This window comes from Pinus tabuliformis, chromosome 5_1 (assembly GCF_031772625.1).
Source record: "Pinus tabuliformis cultivar Carrire ecotype Pingquan chromosome 5_1, CPIR1, whole genome shotgun sequence".
NCBI classification, from domain to species: domain Eukaryota; kingdom Viridiplantae; phylum Streptophyta; class Pinopsida; order Pinales; family Pinaceae; genus Pinus; species Pinus tabuliformis.
In genome coordinates, this window is record NC_142305.1 from 740,991,975 (window position 1) to 741,014,615 (window position 22,641).

The window sequence follows — 22,641 nt, forward strand, 5'->3', positions numbered from 1 at the left end:
TTCGACAGTTCCTTAGCTGGACAGCGAAAGTCGATCCAAGCTTCTCTTTGGAACTGTGTCACCCTCCAGGGATTGCGTCACCCTTTTCTGCTCTGCGTCTACCTATCAACTCCCAGTGTGCCCCACAAAAATCCCTTAGCGCTGCCCCTTCAGCCCAACATCAGCTCTGCTAGCCTCTGCGCAGCCTCTACTGCCTCTGCGGCAGCCTCTTGGCCCTCTGCGTCAGCTGCGCTGGCCCACTCAGCCTCTGTGTCAGTCCTGGTTGCCTCTGCATCAGCCTTCCAAGGCTCTGCGTTGTCTCTCCGACACTTTCTTTACCTCTCTGATATGTATTCTCTTCCTTCTAAGGAACTGCCCCTCGCTGCAACAGATCACTAACTTGATTTCTCAGCAAACCCTGCCCCAGGAAATCAAATTGACTTATCAACTTAGTGTATCTCCAACTGACCCTCAAGCCTCCTCTTATACTTTTCCTGTTGATGATTCAATAGCCGAGATTAAGTCCCAAATCAACGGCTAAGATTAGATTTGGCTTGATCCTCGTCACTTAAAATTTTCTCACCCATTTTATATTAATACACATTAATATTTTAATTTTCCTAAGTTTAGACTTAGGAACCCCATTAAAAATATTAGTTATTTTAATATCCCTCCATCCGGGTGGAATTTCCCCAAACCTGCCCCTCGCTGCAACAGATCACTAACTCGATTTCTCAGCAAACCCTGCCCTAGAAAATCAAATTGACTGATCAACTTGGTGTATCTCCAAGTGACCTTCAAGCCTCCTCTTATACTTTTCCTGTTGATGATTCAACAGCCGAGATTAAGTCCCAAATCAACGGCTAAGATTAGATTTGGCTTGATCCTCGTCACTTAGAACTTTCTCACCCATTTTATATTAATACACATTAATATTTTAATTTTCCTAAGTTTAGACTTAGGAACCCCATTAAAAATATTAATTATTTTAATATTTCTCCATCCGGGTGGAATTGCCCCAAACGATTTCTGTGTCTTGGAGATCTTATGTGTCTTAGCCTCTCCACCAATTTTCAAGATGGAGGATTGCAGGCCTATGTCTACACATATGATCACCAACTTGAAGAAGTTGAGTGCTTCTTAGGGTGAATTGGAGGATCCCACATTGTATAGATAGTTGATGGGTTCTTTGATGTATCTAGTCAACAAGGCCAAATATATATTTTGTTGTGAAAACACTGGCCAATTCATGGTGGAGTCCAGGAGGGTTCATTGGGTGGCAACAAAGCATATGCTCAGGTACCTTCGAGGTACAATGAAGTATGGACTAAAAATTTGTCAGAGTTCGAGTGGATTTACAAGGCTACACAAATTAAAACTGGGCACGGAGTGCAGTGGACAGAAAATTTACTTCTCGATGTTGTCTTAGATTGGGATCAACTACGAGCTCATAGTATAGCAGGAAGCAACACCGAGTGGCACTTAGCTTAACGGAGGTTGAGTACATGGCAGCAAGTTTGTTGAGTTGCGAGGCCATATGGCTTCACAAGATGCTCTCAAGGTTATTTGGTCTTAAGAGGGGGGCCACTGTGATTCATTGTGATAATCAGAATTGCATTAAGCTCTTTGAAAATCAAGCGTTTAATGATCAGGTATCAGTTCATCATAGACAACGTCCAGAGAGGTGTGGTGAGATTGCAATACATCTCCACATGGGTGCAAGTAGCAGACTTTCTTACCAAGCCTCTAGTGAAGGGGAAGATTGTGTTCTACAAGGACAAGCTAGGGGTGGTGGAGAATCCCCTCCTTGCTATGAGGGAGTGTTGATGTTTTACAGCTGCAAAAAGTCTTCTACATTGGGTTGGTGTCTTAGCATGTAGAAGAAGTTTGATTGCCTATTTAGATGCTTGCTTGGAGGAGTAAGTGACTATTATGAAAAGTACAATAATTAGAATGATTACTTATTATGGACGATCAAGAAAAAGTTCTAAGGATAAATAATAAAATTATTTAATTGACTTAGATTTAATCTCAGCCATTGATCTCAAGAGAGGCTTAGTATCTAATCCTAGCCATTGAGATTAGTGTTAGGGATTATTTGCTTAATGAAACGATATAGTGAATCTAATGGCGAGGTGAAGAGACCAATATGCACATTGACATAGCGATTTTCTCAAGAGGGCAAGAAGCTCTAGTTGACTGAACAAGATTCAGGAGGAATTGTTGGGGGAGATTTCCGAAGAAATTCAGGGGAACTCGAGCAAGAAGAGAAGGACCAAGCTAAGGGGCCGATTTGTTGTGGAGGTCGAGTTATTTCTTTGGGCCAATTTGACAAGTGCGCAGGTTGTACGGTTGTCAGAGAGGTTGTGAGAAAGAAGAGAGGACAGAGAGCACTCCAAGGAGGTCAAGTTTGTCTTGGGGCCAGTTCAAGTTCAGCATTTAAGTTTTCAGGCAGCCACATTTCTGAAGGGGTGAGTTACAGGTTCCCCTTCAGCTGTTATTTCTCTGAGTAATTTTCTGTGTCAAAACCCAGTACTTTCCAAATTTAATATAAGTGAAGGAAAAGTGATTTAGGTTAAATTTCTATTATTGTTGTGGCTGATTCTCTTGTGATTTTTCTGCTACATTTTATTCGTGAACTTAAGAAATACTGGAGTATTTATTTTCAGCAGTTCAGAATTTTATTTGTGTAATAAAATAATATTCTAGATCTAAATACTTGCTAAGTAAAATAAATCAGAACTGGTATTTAAATTTTAACAACTTGGGGTTATCTCGGGTGGTTGGGCAGAATGGTTGTTATATTCTCCACCCATGTTCAAATCCCCACACATGACATAATAAGCTATAATGCCTTGATAAATATTATCATAATGACTTTGTGCCTGTAAATATTGATATATTGGTTTTGAGCCTTCTGAACTTCAAGGGAGATGAACAATTGTGCACAAACTACAAATACCTCAACAAAATCACTATTAAAAATAGGTATCAACTTCCACAAATTGATGATCTCATCGGGCATTAAGCATTAAAAAACCTGATCTTTAATTTTATTTTCACATTCAAAGTACTTATTAACTCAAAGTTCTATACTCAAAATATGTAAAGGACATAAATGATGAATGTAGGTTTTTATACAAATTAAAGCAGACTTCCGAATTCCAATGGATAATAAAACATATAATAACTTATCAACCCCATACTAGGAAGATAGTAAAATTTATAGAAATATATACATAACAACCTTAAAAAAGGTACAATACGTATTCTATATTTTATCATGAAGAAAATGTTCATATAACTTATGCTTAACGAAAATAGTAAAATACTATTTATATTCATCAATGTTATGAACGTTGGGGTTGAGATAAATTCAGCGAAGGTCCAGAAAAAAAAAAAAAAAAAAAAAAAAAAAACTCATAAAAATTGGTAAAATTTGACAAAACATCAACAAAATTAGAAATAGAAAAAAAAAATTAATAATAATAATAATATTCAATCTTTTTAGTATCTAAAGCATCCACGACCCCTTTGCAATAGCACCCGAGTACATGTGAACTTCCCATTATTTCTTTCACAGAAGCTTGTCCCCCTTGACCTTGAAGCACACAACACATTCACATGGGCACCTCCCATTCCTCAATTCAAAACATTTGTAATGGCTTTCTTCGAGCATTTCCCTTTTTGCAAGGTGCATGCATGGTGCATTACCATTCAAACCTTCTAACCCATCCACATGTCACCCTAGTTGCATGCATGCCAAGGCAAACACCAACCAACCAAAGACAACCAAGTGGACAACTTGCCAACTCACCAACACCTCAAGACCTAATCCAAATCTAATCAACCTACCATATGGCACTCCCACAAGCCACCAAATGTCACCTTTGCTAACACCCTTCCATTAGTAATTTGGAATTTGACAAAGATTTTCAAACAAGCATAGCTTTTCCATCTGAAGTACGTTTTGAGTGATTTTTTTTTGTTCTCGACTCATTTTTTGTTTTCTACATAATAGTGCATTCCTGCACCTTTCAATATTATTAGCTTGCCCTTTTACGATTTTTACAAAACTACCTCTTAGTACACATTTTTTAAACTTCCAAGAAACATAATGCATGCATCCAAGCACCATTTTGGGTATTATTTTTTTCAAGTGCATAATTTTCGAGGAAATTTCTATCTGAGCAATCAATTTTTGTTTTTTAATCATCTTACTTCTAGACTGCCATATGACTAGTTCAAGTGAGATCCTATTTTCTAGTACCAATTATTTCTCTTGCAAATCTAGTATGGAGGATTTGCTGAGAAGTAAGGGACTTTATCAAATCACCTTTGAAATAGAAGTTCTCCCCATGGATGTATAAAGAGAGACAAATGGGACAACTAAAAGGACTCGGCATGTGGACTTAAGGATGTCAATTGCTAATGTCTTGAAATTACATCTTCAAAGGATAGAAATTCTCAATGCAACTTCCACAAAATTGGACACTGTGATAAACTCAACCTAAATCAAGCTGCCATCTCAAAAATTATTCAATCACCATGAATCCTAGATATTATTATTGCATTGAAATTTTTCTTTAGAGTTAAACACACTTAGGCTCTTACTTCTATACTTTGGAAACAAGAAAGATGATGATCAACTACTTTTTGCAATTCTTTCTAAACTTGGAAAGGTCTGTTATGTTTTTGTATCCACCTTTCACTCTAGTAGAAAGGCTTTTCTTGGTTAAGGCATTGTTTGCAAATGCCCTTTTTTGAGACATATTGTGATTCTCTAGTTCAAGAGAAAGATAAGCGCTTGCACCTTACTCTAATCTGCAATTGAAGCACTTCTAACAAAGCCTTAGTGGCACAACAAAAGCAAGACCCAAAGCATCCTAACAGATAGCATCATAGCCACAACAAAGAAAACAAGGGTGCTAAACTTCCTCAACCTTCTACTACTTGCACTGATAAAGAAGTTAAGCCAAAAGAGGAATATCTGACAAGCATTTTAATTTGTGTGGGTATGATGGTCATCAAGGGTCATGTTTCAAGAAGATAGGAAGCCCTCAAAGCAACCATGAAGAAGAACAACCTCAAAAGGACTTTGAATTCATCAAATTTTAGTTCTTCAAATAAGTGGATTTATATTTCAAGAGCTTCTTATCATATGGTGGTTAATGATCTAACCAATTTTTTGGTTTTAAATCAATGTAACACCAAACAAATATTAGTGATGATAAGTCTCTAGGTGTTATAGGGTCATGAGAAGTTCACCTAATTGATGGTCACTTCAATGATATACTATGTTTTCCTCGTTTCTAATGCAACTTCTTACTGTTTAACAAATCACTCAAGGATTTTTTGCTTCACCAAGTTGTAATCAAGGAACTTACTAGATCCTAAATATATTGAAGGATCAGAACCAACATATAATATTACCAGCTTGTACAAGTTTGACAAGCTTGGGTCATTTTCTCTTCCTTTTTTATTGCTCATGGCGATGACACGAGCAAAGTTTGGCATGAGCAGTTTGGCCACCTAAACTACCACACACTATAACAACCATAATATGGTCGTTAGTCTTCCTCTTGTTTGACATATAGATGGGTTTTGATCCGGGTGTGTTCTCAACAAGCATCATCAAGACAATTTCTCAACAAGCATCATCAAGACAATTTTGACAAAGGGGCATCCTCACATGACTCCATTGCCTTACAGTTTGTGCATAGTAATTTGTGTGGTCATCTTCCTTTTACTTCTTTCTCTAGGTTTAAGTATTTCTTAACATTCATTCATGAATTCTCCAAACACGCTTGAGTTTATTTCTTAAGAGTGAAGCTTTTGAAATGTTTTTGGCCTTTAAGGCCCTTGTAGAAAAACAATTCCACCATCACCTTCATAAACTAAGAACAAATAATGGGAGTGTTCCATATTTACACTACACAAGGTATCTAGATGCAACATAGTGTTCTATATGCACCACAACAAAATGTTGTTGCTCATAGAAAGAATCGCACCTTAAAAGAAATGTCTAATTGTATGCTCCAATATAAGGAACTCAATCCTCATTTTTGGGTAGAAACCATTAATTGTGCAAATTATGTTGTTAATCACACTCCCAATAAGGCTTTAAAAAAAATAGCACCAAAAGAAGCATGGAATTACATAACACCATATGTAAGCCACTTTCATGCATTTGGTAGTGAAGCATGGGCACACATTCCTAATGATAAAGATAAGATAAGATAATTTTATTAATGTCCAACAAATGGCCAACTAGATCAACGACATTGCTCAGTTACATAATGTAAGTGCTCAAAACAAAGTGGGAGAACGAAGATAAAAAAGAAAGCCTTGCAACATAAATGTGAGAAGTGCAATTTTTATTGGTTATTCAGAGGATGTAAAAGGTTATCAACTTCTTGTTAAGTTTGATGAAGGTCTCTCAGCCCATATGCCTACCTTCATGTATGTTCCATCTCCTTGTAGTCTTATACCGAGTTTTTCTTCTTTTAATCCTTCGCCTTCTATTCTAAATCATTATTCATCATTATATAAATTAAAAAGATGATGAAAACAACACTCTCCCTACTCAGCCTCACCCTCCAAATGAGTCAACCTGCACCAACTCTAAAGCTTCCTCAATGAGTCTATACAACAAGGGAAGTAGTGGTAGATTTAGTCAGTGATCCTTCTAATCAATGTTGAACACATTGAAATTTCCAACAAGCCTCTCTTAATCTGGCACAAGTTCCAAAGACTCTTGATCTAGACCATGAACAAGGAATTTCATTCCTTAACGGCCAACATTCCTTGGGATCTAGTTCCTCTTCAAAAAGGGCCAAAACTTGTAAAATGCAAATGGATGTACAAGACTAAGAATGCAAAAGGCAATGTTGACAAACACAAGACTCGATTAGTTGCTAGAAGATTTTCACAAGTAGAATTCATTGACTACAATGAAATGTATGCCAAAGTTTGCGAAATGAATCCCATCTACCTCATTCTCGACCTCACAACCTAATATCAATGAGAGGTCCATCAAATGCATGTCAAATCCACCTTCTTACATGGGGATTTGCAAAAAGATATGTATACAAAACAACCTCTTAGATTTGTTCAAAGTGACTTTGGTCTTGTCTGGAACCTCAAGAAATGCCTCTATGGTCTCAAGGAAACTCCTTTGGCTTGGTATCAAAGGATGGACACTTGCATTATTTTCTCATCCTCCAAGTTTTGCAAGCTAAAGAAGGTGTTTTCCTTTCCCCACCTAAATGCATGTGACATTCTTCGCCATTTTCACATGGATGAGACCAACCCCATCTCCCTTCCAACCTCGATTCGAACTTTTTGTCACCTACGCCTTGCCCTAAGTGGAACCCACTTTGTACCAATAGTTACTTCGCAACCTTTTATATTTCACTCATACTCACCTTAACATATCCTTTATTGTTGACCTAGTTGCTCACTACATGGAAGCACCCCATATAGGAAAGCAGCGAAGAGAATACTTTCATATATCATCGGTACAGTTCAATTTGGTATTCAATACAATTCAAGGGGATCTCCCTAGTCGGCTTTATAGATTCTAACTGAGCTAGCAACCCTAATGATAACAAGTCTACTGCCATATATATCTTCAACCTTAGTTTTGAACAAATTACTTCGGCTTACAAGAAACAAAATGCCTGTTCTCTTTCTTTTCTAAAAGCAAACTATCGAGTAGCAATTCGTGCAAGATAAGAAGTTCATTGACTTAGATAGATCCTTTTAGAGTTTGCATTTCAATACCAACAGTCAACCACTCCCTCATGTGACAGTCTGAATGCCACTCAATTTGCTAAAGAACTAGTTAAGCATTACCACAACAAACGCATTAAGTTATAGGTGCACTTCCTTTAGAAGATTCTTCAAGAGCGTACCCTTGAAGTTCTTTATTGCCACAGAGATGATCAAGTTGCTAACATTTGAAGAGAATTTCTTAAAGGGACTTAAAAGCCTTCCCCTATGAGCACTTAATTCAAAATTGATCATTAATAACATAAATGGTTAGCCACCATTACTGTAACTGCAAAATTACCTCATGAGAATTGTCTTCTCCAATGGTTTCATAGGGACAACCCCATCGCACTACTAAGACAACCTTGACAACAAAGGGGAGGATATGCACTAAGGGAGCACCTAACACAACAACAAACAACCAACAAACACTAACCAAAAGGACAGGCTCCGAAAAAACATGGGAAGTTGATTGGAAACACTGCCAATGAAATGTTGCCATGTGGTAAACCCGAAAAGCCCAATAGGATCATCTCATATACAAACAAAGCTCAACATCAAGGGAGAAGCCCATCGCAATTCTCAAGCCCATTTTAACATTCAAAGGTAGTAGAATAGGGGACATAAGCTCTACAAGGATGGTCGATGAACTACCCTAGCTTATTTGAGGATTCTTGGCCTTCCACAAGGAAGATGAACTAAGAAGTGGAGCCAATAAAGAGACAAGTTGAGGATGAAGGGTGGGCTTCCTCTATATGGGGATTCTATTTGTAACAGTGATTGCCACGAGCATTGAAGACATGGGAAGAAGATGATTATTCCTACACTAAGAGGGTTAAAAGGTAGACTAATAGCATATTCAATGGAAGAACAATCATTGTCCAAAGCTTAAACTATGCAATACAATCTACGATTGCAACAATGGAGACGAAATACACAACCTCAAAACAAGTGTATATCCCATTGGTTGTAAGAATTCCCTGAGAAGGAATAAGAAGAAAAAGACAATATTTATTTGTTGGAATTTTCCCAAATTGGGCTCTCCAAGTTAAATTTCTAAGTGATACACAAAAACTCAAAACAAGTGTATACCCCATTAACTAAAATAATTCCCTAAGAAAGAATAAGAAACAAAAAGCACCATTTCTTGTTGGAGTTTTACCAGATTATGTAGAAAATCCATTAAATTCTGCAATTGCTAATATGAACAATCTGAAAGCTAGTTTCTTTTCATATAGACACAAAAATTCTCTACTTATTTTGTAGTGGAATAGGAACATAATCACACAATTCGAAAACAATTTTTTTCTAGGGAACCCAACTGGGAAAACCCTCTACTTGCTTGAGAATTTTATTGATAGGAAATTTAGAGCAATGGATCGCTTACAATACAACTCTGTCTCAATAGAAACCAATCTGATTTCTCTACTAGAACTAAGCTTGAAACACCTGCAAGTAACCTTGATCTTGCTCCCTGAATTCTTGTACACTTCTGGAGGCCTATTACTCTGCTCGAAAATCCCTATTTTCTAGTGCAATAGGTGCTCCTATTAAATAGGGATGCTCCCTATTTCCTAGTGCATTCCCTACAAGAATTCATCTCCTTCAATAATTCACACAAGCTCCTCTTGGCAACCTTTCTCTCACAAGCTCACACACAAACTAGTCCATACAATTATGATTACAATTGTGCCTTCGCTCCTCCTTTTAAAGCAATTTGAATGGCTAAATCTGGCAAATTATACTTTAGGAAATGATTTTGTCATTGATGAGTTAACTGAGTTGAACTAACTCATGCAACTCGTCTCATCGCAAATCTAGAATCACTTGTCATTTTCCCAAATTAACTCACACTAGAAGACAACAAACTCAGCCTTCCACTTTTGCACATTAGTTAACTGCTTCATAACTCGTCCTAACTTTTATGAATGAATCCTAAATTATAGGAATTTATCCTAACTTATAGGAATTCAAGCATGCTAAGGAAGAACTCATTGAGGTCCCTTTGATTAAGGCACAAATCAAGGAACCTTTCTCGCTACTATTTTCAACAGATTAGGTTCTCCAAGTTAAATTTCTAAGTGTTTTTATTGTCTCCCAAACTTTGCAGTTGCTTGAGTCACAAACTTCTCTATTGGTTCAGTAACTTGAGTCTCAAACTTCTGAAGGTATTCTGCCCTAATATGCCCTATTGAGTCATTTGGTGCTTCACATGGCTTTACATGACCTCTTATCCCAGCCAAGTGTTGCTTGAACCTATTAATACCCCCTTCAATAGATCTTTGGCAATATTTGCAAATCATTTTGCCATCGATCATATCACAATGAGCCCATGCTACATCCTTGGCTTTTGGAAGCATGATGACTACTACTTAGCTCAAACTTTTTGTTGTTCCACTAGTCCAAAAACTCAACACTCTCAAAGCCCCCAATCAAACTCACAAAAACTCCAAATGAGATGTGTGATGCAAATGAGGGGGTTGAGCTACTTTTAAGGCTTGGAGAGGGTGTTTTTGGAGGGAAAGAACCCTTATTTTCCCTCCAAAACACCCTACAAACTGGGAAAACCATGTTGCGTGGGTCCTCCGCGGCCTTAGCAACTAACCAGCCTATTTCGTCCTAAACTGGTCGGTTAGGACCATTTTTCCCTTTTTTGGGCGAAATGAAGGGTCAAACCGAGTTTTTCTGCCCGTTTCACCCAGTGGGCTAGCTAACCAACTGATTTGACCAGTTACCAGTCCAAACCAACCAATTTTTAAAACACTGGTTAAGACCTCTATTTTGAAAAACAGCCGGTTCGAAACCGACTCGGCCGAGTTGGTCCGAGTCATGCCCCCACCGGGTCGACTCGGCCTTCGAACCGGAATGGCTAGCAGGGTTATTACCGAGTCGGCTGAGTTGTCTAACGACTCGGCCGGCTCGGTGACAGCGGCCCGAAAAAGGCAGAACAGCGTGGTTTTTTTTGGAATTTTATTTTTGGGTACCCCAAACCCATTTCTAATCTGCCTTTAAGTTCTTTGGGGTTCATTCCCCTCTCCTAAACCCTATAAAACCCACCCAGCCCCTTTCATTTCCTCATAGCCATCTCATTGCATTTGAGTGAGAATTTGAGTGAGAGTTTGTGAGGAGTTGTGGAGTTTGTTTTTGGAGGAGCAATGAGGAGTCTTGGGCAAGCATTGTAGCACGAATGAGGAGCTTCTTGGGCAGCCATTGGAGCAGCATTGAGAAGTTGGTTTGTTGGAGCAACCTTGAGGAGGCAATTTGTGCCTAGAGGTATTTTTTTTCACTTGTAAAAATCTGTTTTTGCTTATTTATATTTTGTGCAAATCTGGAAATTGAAAAGAGTGTTTTTTGTGAAAGAAATGAACATTGAAGCAATGCTATTCTTTTTGTTTTCATTTTCAGATTTTTTCTTTTGATTTCCAAGTGAAAAATGGCACCTAGAGTGAAAGATGTTGCTTGGGCATATGTTAAAATGGTTGATGTCAAATGCATTGCAAATTTTGCCATAGAAAAATTAAGGTCTTGGGGGCATTAATAGGCTGAAACAACACTTGGCAAGGATTAGAGGCCAAATTACGCCATGTGAATCACTGAAAATTGGGGAGATTAGAAAGGATTTGTTAGCCAATTTTGAGAAGTTTAAAGAAAAAAAGGCTAGGCAAAAAGAATTAGAGGCTTGAATTGGGAGGAAGAGGAGTATACAAAAAATGTTGGCTACCAACCCCCATTTTGATTTCGAGGGTTCTTCCTCTATCCCTTGTACTGATGCATCCGACCCCTTCCGATATGTTCCTCCCTCTTTGGAGTCTATTCAAGAAAAGGGTAAGGGTAAAATGAAAAAGAAAGGTGATATGAATATCAAAAATTATTTCACTATCACACCCTCCTCTCCATCAGATGCACATGGTCCTCAAGCTAGTATAACTTTGCAGCCCACTTTAGATGACCATTAGAAGAAAGAATTCTGGGAGATTGCTTGTAATTACATATATATATGGTTGTATGATGTTATATCCCCTTCAATGCTTCCCGTTCACCATATTATGAGCCTATGTTTGATGCCATACATGTTGCTGGAAAAGGTTTCAAAGGCCCTACTATGCATGAGCTAAGGGGGTATCATTTGCAGAGAGAAATTGCCTCCATTAATGAGTATTTGAAAGACTTCAAGGACTCATGGGCAAGAACATGATGTACCATCATGTCAGATGGATGGATTGATCAAAGGAACTGTACTATCATAAACTTTCTTATCTTCTGCCCACAAGGAACCATGTTTCTAAAATCAGTTGATGCATCTGATAAGGTAAAAGATGGACAATTGTTGTTTCAGCTATTGGATGAGGTTGTTGAGGAGGTGGGGGTGGCTAATGTTGTTCAAGTCATCACAGATAATGCCTCTAACTATGTTCTTGCTGGTAAACTTTTAGAGGAAAAACACAGAAACATCTTTTGGACCCCATGTGCTGCACATTGCATAGACCTCATGCTTGAGGATATTGCCAAATTAGATTGGGTCAAAAACATTGTAGATCATGCCAAAAGCATAACAAAATTTATCTACAGTCATTCATGGATTTTGAGCATTATGAGGAGACACGGGGTAGGGATATTATTAGGCTTGCCATCACTAGATTTGCTACTCATTTTTTGACATTGCAATCTATGCTTTCACAACATAGAAACTTGCAAAAGATATTTTCCAGTGTAGAATGGAAGCAAAGCCAGTGGTCTCACAAAAATGATGGTAGAGAATTGAAAAAGAAAGTTAATGAAGAAATATTCGGAGAAAGGCAGCAGAGATTGTGAAAGTTGTTGAGCCACTAGTTAAGGTGTTGCGGTGGTGGATGGGGAAAGATTGGCTATGGGCTTCATTTATGAGGCTATGGATCAAGCAAAGGAGCAAATAAAGAGGGCATACAAGGATAAAGTGGCTAAATATGGGCCCATTTGGGCAATCATTGATGAAAGATGGAACAATCAACTCTATCGCCCTATACATGCAGCTGGGTATTTTTGAACCCACGGTATCATTATAAAACTATGGCAATAGGAGCTTTGAAGGGGGAGGTTAGAGATGGATTGATTGATTGCACTGATCACATGATCCCATTGGAGTGTGATCAACTGGAGATACACTAACAGGTCACAGCAAAGCCACAAGAACCTTTGGGAAGAACATAGCAGAGATTGCAAGGGAAGCAAATGAGCCAGGTAAACAAAAATTTCAATTTTCAAATTCTTAATACTTAAATTGTTAAATCGTTTATAATTTGAAAGTTGGATATAGTTTGTAATTTTGTTGAGCTAACTCATTACACTCCTATGTTTTTTGCAGCACAATGGTGGAAGGCTTTTGGTAGCCATTGTCTTGAATTACAGAAGTTTGCAATTCATATTTTGAGTCAAACTTGTAGTGCTATTGGGTGTGAGCACAATTGGTCTGTCTTTGAGAGGATTCACACAAAGAAGAGAAACCGTTTGGATCAAAAACGGTTAAATGATCTAGTCTATGTCCAATACAACCTTCGGCTCAGACGCAACCAATTGCTAAACAAAAGCCCTGATTCAGATCCCATTGAGTTGGAAGACATTGATCCAACATCAGATTGGGTAGAGGAGAGTCATCCCGCAGAGTTTGATTCTAATGAGGATCTTGATTTAGATTACAGGTGGGGGCATCACTCAAACATAATGTTCAGTTGAATGCAGATCCTCATCCACTTGTACCAGCCTCAATGCCACCCCCAAGCCCTCCAGTTGTAGGCGCTTCCTCTGCTCAGCCACGACAGAAGTGCATATCTCGTCTATCTCAACTTGCAGCTGCTACACAGCCTGCTAGTGCTACCACTTCTACAGTTGCAGTTGGAGATGATGATGAGGAGGAACCATGGGCTGGCTTGTCTGACTCTGATCCAGAGGTTGAGCCAAATGATCTTGGCTCCTCTAGCAGTAGCGAGTAGTGTTGGTCACAGTTTACTTTTGTTGTAGAAGCCATTTCTAGCCTCCTTGGTTATGTGTTTTTATTTTGATCTCTATATCATCATCATGTATGTATTGTACAGTGCACTGGGTGTCATTTTGATATAATGGATATATTCATGAGCCTACTTTGATCATATGTTGTCTTCTACCTATATTCTAATGCTATGTGTTTGGAAACATGAATGAAAATCCTTAAAATTATGTTTTTTTATAAATAAAAAAATATATTTAATGTATTTTTTACAACGATCGAGTCATTGAAATCGAGTCGGCCGAATTGATACCAAGTCGGAGTCGGAGTCAAAGTTTTAAAACATTGGTTAAGACTATACTAGATCCCCTAAGGAAACACCAAGTCAATGCAATATTCAAATTTAAAAAAGAACAAAAAATAAATAAATAAAATAAAATAAAATTTAGACAAGAATATATCTAAAAACTTGGTTTTGTGATCAACTCTCAAGGGGTACAGTACATGTCGAACAGGTCTACAACATCACTTTTGCCATAAAAGTAGAACCATTCATTAACACTATTAGAACACAATGTGATGCTAATAGATCGTTGTGAACTTCTCCTTGTCAAACATACAAAGCAAACAGTGACCCAATACATGTTGAGCAAGTCTACCACATCACTTTTGCCATGGGAGTAGAACCAATCATTAACACTATAGAATGCAAAGTGAAGCTAATAGATTGTTGTGATCTTCTCCTTGTTAGACATTCCAAATCAACATGCAATGCATTGTGGCTTTCGCAACACCTTAAAACTACACAAAGATGGCAATGTATACCATTTCAAGTCTTCAACAACAACTCCACTCATCTCAGGTAAATCAATAGTTAGTTAACCACCATTACTTGACAAATAGCCCTTTGTATAATTTGATAAGCTGAAAAAAAGTAAAACTAGAGCAAGAAATTTTGGATTGGATGTCTATTTTGATGCATCCCACTACGATAACCTAATTCAAAATGGATCATTAATAAGAGAAATGTTTAGCCACCATTATTTTGACAAAAAAATTACCTCATGAGAATTAGCATCTCCTTCGTACCCGAGGTTCCATAGGGACTACCCCATCCCACGATTAGGACAACCTTTGACAGCAAAGGAAAGGATAACATGCACTAAGGATGCACCTAACACAACAGCGAAAACCAATAGACACTAAACGAAAGGATGAGCTCCAAAAAAACATGGGAAGCTAACTAGGAAGACCATCAATGAAATGTTGCAATGTGATAGACAAGAAAAGCCCAAAAGGACCATCTCATACAAAAACAAAGCCCAACATCAACGGAATCGCAGTTCTCGAGGCTATTTAGCATCCAAAGGCAAAACAACAAGGGGCATAGATGAAGAGGAAGATGAACTGAGAAGTAGAGACATAAAGATACAAGTCAAGGAAAAAAACATGGTGGGCTTCTTTTTCCATATGGAGATTATATTTGCTACAATGATTGGCTAGGGGATGGAGCTTTGAAGAGATAAGGTATTCCAACACTAAGGATAAAATGGTAGACTAATAGCCTATCCAAAGGAAGAATGAAGATTGTCCAAAGATTGAACTTTGCAATATAATATGCAATTGCAACAAAGGAGATGAAATAAATAAAACCTCAAGATGAGTGTGTATATACTATTGATTGTCATAATTCCCTAAGAAAGAACAAGAAGCCAGAGTCACCATTTCTTATTGGAAAGAGAACCAATATTTTAAAAGATGAACTACAAAAGGACATCTTGCCAATCCCTAAATTTGTTAATACGAAAGAAACAAAAAGGGGAGAAACAATTACGCACAAACTATAGATCCCTCAACAAAATCATTATTAAAATAGGTTTCCTCTTCCGCAATTGATGATCCCATTAAGCATCTACAAGGTGCAAAATATTTTACAAATAGCAACCTCAAATCAAGCTACCATTAGTACTGCACAAAACCTAGCAAGATATGGAAGACAACTTCCAAAACTAAGTTCAAGTTATTCTAGTAGTTGTCTATGCATCTTGAGCTAATGAGTTCCATTGCCACCTTATGTGACTCAACTATATATTTTAGGCTTACCTATGAAAATATATTAGTACTTACCTTAGCAGAATACTTGCAACATGTTAAGACTATACTAGATCTCCTTATGAAACACCAAGTGAATGCAAAACTCAAAATTTTGAAAACAAAAATAAAAATAAATACCTTTTAGACAATAATTTATTCAATAACTTGGTATTGCCATAGACTCTAAAGGTGTAGCAGTAGATCCATGAAAGTCAAAGTCCTTAAAGAATGGCATATGCCAAGAAATCTAATTCAAAATAATTGTATCCACCATACCTCTTTCATTTCCCACCCTTTGAATCATATTACACAAGGCAATGGTAGAGGATCTTGGGGAGCTTAAATAAAAAATCCTCTCCAAAATCTCAAAGATGCAAGCGCAATATTTGTACCTGCACCCCTTGATATACAACAATCATTTTAAGTAAAAATAGACACCTTCAAATTTTACCATAGGCATTATCCTTAAGCGAGAAGGGCATCCCGCAAAATATCACTCAAATTTATTTCATGCCAAGTTTTATGATATCACTTATGACTACAAATTCTATACTTAGTCCAGGCTCCAAGCACTCAATGTTGGTGATACCTCCTTGGGAAGAAACAATCCTCTCTAAAGATCACCAAACATCACAATTCCTCAGTTCCCAATCTAAAATGTAAGAACAATATCATACACAATGGACATGTCAAGAGTAACAATTCCATCGTGTGATCAAATACAAGTGAGCAACAAACAAGGTGGTAGGCATTCATAGTCATCCCCTTTATGTGTGCAATTATTAGCATAAGGATGTTAAGTGCCACAATTAAGAGGCTTAGAAAGAACTGTAATCCTTGCCATATTTTAATCCCATCATCATGGCCCTACAATAGCCAAAATTTGTTAAATGACTACCTTTCTTAGATTAGGCTTTTGAAGATGGATGACATTATAGTGTCCACATCTCTTCAATGCTTTTAGCTACTTCTATCAACCAACCCTACAAATAAATGTCCAAAATTATGTTTGAAATGAAACTTGGGATGTATCAACCTCTCTTGGTACTCTCTACACCACATTGTCCAACTCAATGGATTTCATCCATGGATTAGATATCATATAATGTTGGAAATATTGTACATCAGTAGTAAAGCTTTGTTTCCCTAAAATGGTTGTCTATGTTCCCTGCAACAAAAACATTGATGCTTCTACAACTGTGGATTTATTCTTCAAGCACATTTGAGGACAATATGGGTTGCAACTCACAATCATTTTAGATCAAAACTCTATTCCTTAGTTTGTTCAAGGGGATCTAGACGCTGTCCAATTCTTTGGGTACTCAGACCAGATGTCTAGCCCTTTAGATAGAGGATGTCCTCAAACTTCATACCCATATTCTCCAACCTCCTTCTAGACCAAATCCCACTTAGAAAATTATTTCCTTCTTCCCAGTGCTCCCGTCAACTAGGGGAACCAAGAGACAAAATGATCTAGTGGACCATGATCTAGATCATGGATATCTCTCTCTCTCTCTCTCTCTCATTGCAACTACCCACACTTGCAACCAAGGTTTTTCCATGTTTTGGCACAAACATCTTGCTTCACTTCTCGTCCTTTATATAAGAGAAATTTTGGTTCTCCTACTTTGTTTTGGTATCATTGTACTCAACAATCCCATTGACCTACTTTTGTGGTCATTTCTTGGACATCAACATAATTATCTTATCCTATCCTACCTTATCATAGTCACTTTTGGCAAATATTGTAAAGGATTCTCTACAGCAAATTTCACTTTTGTATTAGTTATCATTAGAAAATTACAATCAAATTAAAGTTGTAATAGAACATTAAAGCATGTTTTACACATACAATCAATCCACAAGGAAATAAGTTAAGTATCTTCACATTAACCAACACAGTTATTAGGAGGAAACACATATCTCCCCTACAATTATAATAAGGAAACACATCTCCCTTGTAATTATGATAAGGAAAAGCATATCTCCTCCAGTCATTCACCGTCCAAGGATTCTTGTGGATTCCAATCCCCTAGCCCATATGATTATCACTCACTCTCTACAATGAGTAAATACTAAATACCAAATTCATGGATATTCTCTTAAACACAATCAAAATATAAAGTTCTACTAGACAAGTATGATGTCTCACAGCACTTACAAGTGAGAGATAGAGTGTGGATTCACTTAGAGAGACAAAGGTTCAAGAACTAATGATACTGCAGGTTTAAATCTATGTGGCGCTAAGTTTTCCAGAAGGGAGGAACAAGGGGATAAGATTCAAGGATGACTAAAATGTAGCCACCAATTTCCAAGGGACAACGAAACGAGGATGGCAAGAAAACACATTATTTTTTTATTAAATATACAGAACAAAAGGATTATGTTTAAAATTTATTATTAGAAGTTATTTGTACTTGAATTTCCTTCACTTCTTTGTGTATTTCCATATATATATATATATATATATTAGAAATATACCAGTACCATTCATAATTCCATAAAATCATAAGATCAAGATGCATAGCCCACGGGATTGTGTCTATAGCAGCAAGGCGATCAGGCTTGTATTAACATGGAGACCCAGGTTCAAAAGACCCAGAGTGAGTGCAGATGAGACCAGCTCAAGCCCTGGGTGACTTTGATGACATAGATACACCCCTCATAGTGCCACAGCTTAACCAAAGAGGCTCTATAAGATGTATCTCTCAAAAAGGAGTCAAGATGCATACTGATCTACTTTTCAGTATTTAAATACAAGAAAATAGTCTGAAATGAAAAAATATCAAAGTGCCCACCACTCAATAGTAGATAGCCTAATGGTGAATACAGTGATACATAAATTCATAAATTAATATCGTCTGCTTCAAGAGTATCCAAAAATGTTTGAGCCTTGCTGATTTCTACAACAAAATCATTGTCACTGCCTGTTTGTGGAAGTAATGCATCATCCATTAGGCATACCCCTAATATACTTCCATCAGCATTCCATCTTTTTCTCTTTCAATTCAGCCTTTGAGGTTATTGAATATTCTGGTACCAAATAAACATCTGATTTTCAGGGAATTAACCTAATGGTTTTCAGTATTTTTTTCTTGCATGATCTATTCAGTTTTGTAAGTTCATTGTGTTTTCCAGACTCTAGACATTTTCCTATTCATTGTCAAACTGTTGTTGCTTCACCAGCTATTACAATTTTATAAATCTCATTTTTCCTGCTTCTAGTAATCCTCTAAAAATCCATAATAGTGGGTCCATTACACGATGCCATTCATTTAGTATGGTCTACTAATCAACACTAAGATTTATTTTCCAATATTCCACCCATAGCTTTATTATATGAGAATTGCAACTGCCAGAAAACAAATTATAAAAAACTCAGCACTGCTCTCATGTAGGATAATTTAATGATATTTGCATTTCCTTCTAGGGCTCTGAGTACCACTACGGAGGTAGAAAATGTTGAACACCATGACATCTAACTCTAGTTGTCCACATGAGAACATGAATGTAGCAGATCACAAAATTAGAATAATAAACATATTGATACTCTTTAGTATCAGTCATGCATTTGCTTGTGACTAATGTTAATGAATAATAATATGTTTAATGTTTAATTACATTACAGGTATTCGACAACAAACACCAGTTCTATATCATATATTTCAAATTCTTATGAACTATATGGTTGTCAATGTGACATGTCACTCTACTTCGACTGGAGAGCCATTTGATACAGCTAATAATTTATATCCAAGCTTTTACTCTTAAGAATCCTCGGTGAATTTTATATCTTTTCAAAAATGCCAGATATAATTTCTAGAAAAAAGGCACCCCCTTGCTCATAGAAAAAGCACCATATATCGTTGATGCAATTAACTCTAGTAGGAAGGTAATCAAGATGATATGTTCCATTCCCTATATTTTGTTGAGACATTAATTCCAGTTGATTGGACTAAATCAGAGGTGCCCATTTTATGTTATAGGAAACGGTTTTATGCTATAGTTACTCATTATTGAATTGTTAACTTGCGCTTGAAATTGTAACAAAAGAGTGGGTGATTGTAGTGTACTTCTTCGTTTCCTCTTTGGTTCTCTTGGTTTAGACTAAAATATTTTTATATTTATCGTATATAAGCTGTCATAAACCCCCAAGACGGATTGCTTGAGCCTAACTACCCGAAGAATGGGGGTTTGCATAAAGTTTTGCAAGAAGAACAGCTCTAAAACTCTTAAGAAACAAATTAAAATGTTATCCAACAGGCACAATAGGATGAATTGCAATGTTTTCAGAGCTTTTAAATTATCAGAATACTTGATGGGAAACTTCTCTGCAACTTGTCAGCAACATTGGAATAAAACACGTCGTTAACTCTTCATACATAAATACATATTGCCAAAGATAATGAACTAAAATTCAGTACTAATTTACTCCAAATCTCGATTTACATCATAACTAGCACAAACCATCTAACCCTAGATCTGACATAAAAGTTGCATATTTCAATGCCAGCTTGAGACATGCAACCTTGAGCTTTGTAACCTCGAGATGGGTACAAACATGAGTATAGATGGGTTTGTGCTAGTGTTCATATATCAATGACAATAATCTAATTTAAGGTCACAGAAACAAGGTGCCAAAAAAGTATGAGACCTTCTTGTTTGTGGGACAAGGGACTCCCCTCCATGTCGCTAGCAATCTGATTGATTAGTGTATGGAGGTGTACATCCCCTACCCCTCCAAATTCAAACCTGTGACTTCAAAGGAGAAAACACATTTTCTTAACCATTAGTCCCACTCAACTATATCATTTAGATTCAAAACACCATTGCATATGGATAAAATCTGCCCGTCTACCCAAGCTAGAGCACCAAGAGAAAGGAGTAGTCTAACGAGGCGGAGGAATTGCCCGGACGGCTAAAAGTGGCCAGAATCCAGGTAAAAAAAATTCAAAAAATCTTGTAGATGCAGTGTTTGAATCGTGTTTTTGATGGTGGAAATGGATTCAGCACCATCAAAAACATCTAAGACACCTAAAATTTTGAAGTTTAACAACTATAGCTTGGATTTACAAAAATCCTTGCTGGATTATCTCTAAATATAACCAGAATTTCCATAACTTTCGGGGCAACTCCTCCACCTCGTTAGACTAAGCGCAAGAGAAATTGCATATCTTTCATTTATGTCAACTCAAGATATGCGACCTTGGGCTCCATAACCTCGAGGTGTGTATCAAACATGGGTATAGATGGATCAGTACTAGTGTCCATATTCAATGCACCCAATGCATCATTCAGATTCAATGCACCAATGAATCTCCCACTCCCACCCAGGATGTAGAGCACCTGGCTTCTCTTCGTGCAACTACTTTAATCATACTTCACAGCACTACGTGCAACAAAGGCTCGAAATTATTTAGTTGATCAAAACTCCATTACAGTGGAATTCTGACCATTATAGATTTGACAGTATTTTGAGCTTTAATGGGAGAAACTTAAAAGCTTTTATAATCTCAAGATACTTCCAATTCTTTAGATGCATATCCTGATGAATATAATATATCTTTGTTTACGCATTTTAGGCCACGTCCCAGGGATTTCTACAAGCCTGGATGCTAAAAGAAACTTGCATAAATTCTAATGTTGACTTAGAAAACTCAAGCAACAGCCTGATGCAAGTCTAAATACCATTCATGCTGAAATTCAGATAAACATTCGTCCCTAAGGTCATGAATTCTGCTACAAAATGGCAGGCTGCGAAAACTTTTTCATTGAGTTTTCTTTAATAATGAGCCAAATCAGCGTGTAAGTAAAATCAGGGGCTCTAAGCTTCTGAGAACTAGAAGTTCGCTGGCTAAAACTTAGTAACAGGAACAGATTTATTTACAAAATGTTGCAGAAAACATTAGAAAAAGAACTCAAGACGTCAAGTCTGCATTGAGTACAGTGAATACAAGTAAAAATAAATCAAAAGCGCTGACAATAAGTAAGCGTACCACGATGAGCTTGAAGAGATTAGCCTCTTTAGGCGGCAGTGAGGCCCCCATTGTGATGATCTCGTTCACTGCTGCAAACCCTTCTTTATTGCTCTTGCTGTTATCTCAAGGCTCTGAAACCCTATCACTGTTGCGGAGGTTATTCTTGACTTCGCCTAGAACAAGACGATGAAACAGACGAGTAGAAGCAACAGCAGCGCGTGAAAAGGCTCCCCGGAGCCGTGAGAATGGAACCAAATACCCGAGGGTAACAAGTAGGTTTTTCCCTTTCTTAATCTATTTTAATTTTTTGTTATTATTAAGAAGGCGGGGGTGTCATCATTCGGCATTCTAGATCAGGTAAGGGGTACAAATATCGCTGGTATATAGGATAGATGTCGCTCTTGGTTTTTTTTTGTGGGAAGGCAAGCAACGTGGTTATTTCGACAGGAAATAGGGTATTAAAAAGTCATTTTTTTGCCATTTCTTCAAATATAATTTTGTTCGAATTTGGTGATTCTAATTTTGCCAAAATCTTGTATAGATTTGTTTGACGCCATAAAAAAAATTTATATGTGGATAAATATTAATTTATTTACTTAATAATAAAAACATCATACATCTTTTTTTATAAAATTTTGTGAATGGATATTTAATCAAACCATATAATTTATATGTGTGAGTATCTTGTATATTCTAAAATTATTTTTTTGCTAAGAGTTTGTTTTTTTTGGATGTAAGGAAATAGGGTAACAGCCAAAAATCTAAAGTTATTTGACAAGAGTGAAAGAGTTTGTTTTCTTTGGATATAAGGAAACAGGTTAACAGCCCAAAATCTAAAGGTGTTTGGCACGAGTGAAA

The 22,641-nt window shown here is 37.1% G+C and overlaps 1 protein-coding gene across 1 annotated transcript in view; it reads right to left on the minus strand.

Annotated features, from left to right (window-relative positions):
- The window catches only part of EMB2753 (tetratricopeptide repeat (TPR)-containing protein), a 333,581-nt gene extending 311,466 nt beyond the window's left edge, over nucleotides 1-22,115 (minus strand). Inside the window, exon 1 of the mRNA XM_089432854.1 lies at nucleotides 21,802-22,115. Coding sequence (XP_089288980.1) covers nucleotides 21,802-21,852 — 51 coding nt within the window. The 5' untranslated portion in view covers nucleotides 21,853-22,115. The remainder of the gene's footprint in view (nucleotides 1-21,801) is intronic.
- Nucleotides 22,116-22,641: the final 526 nt, after the last annotated feature.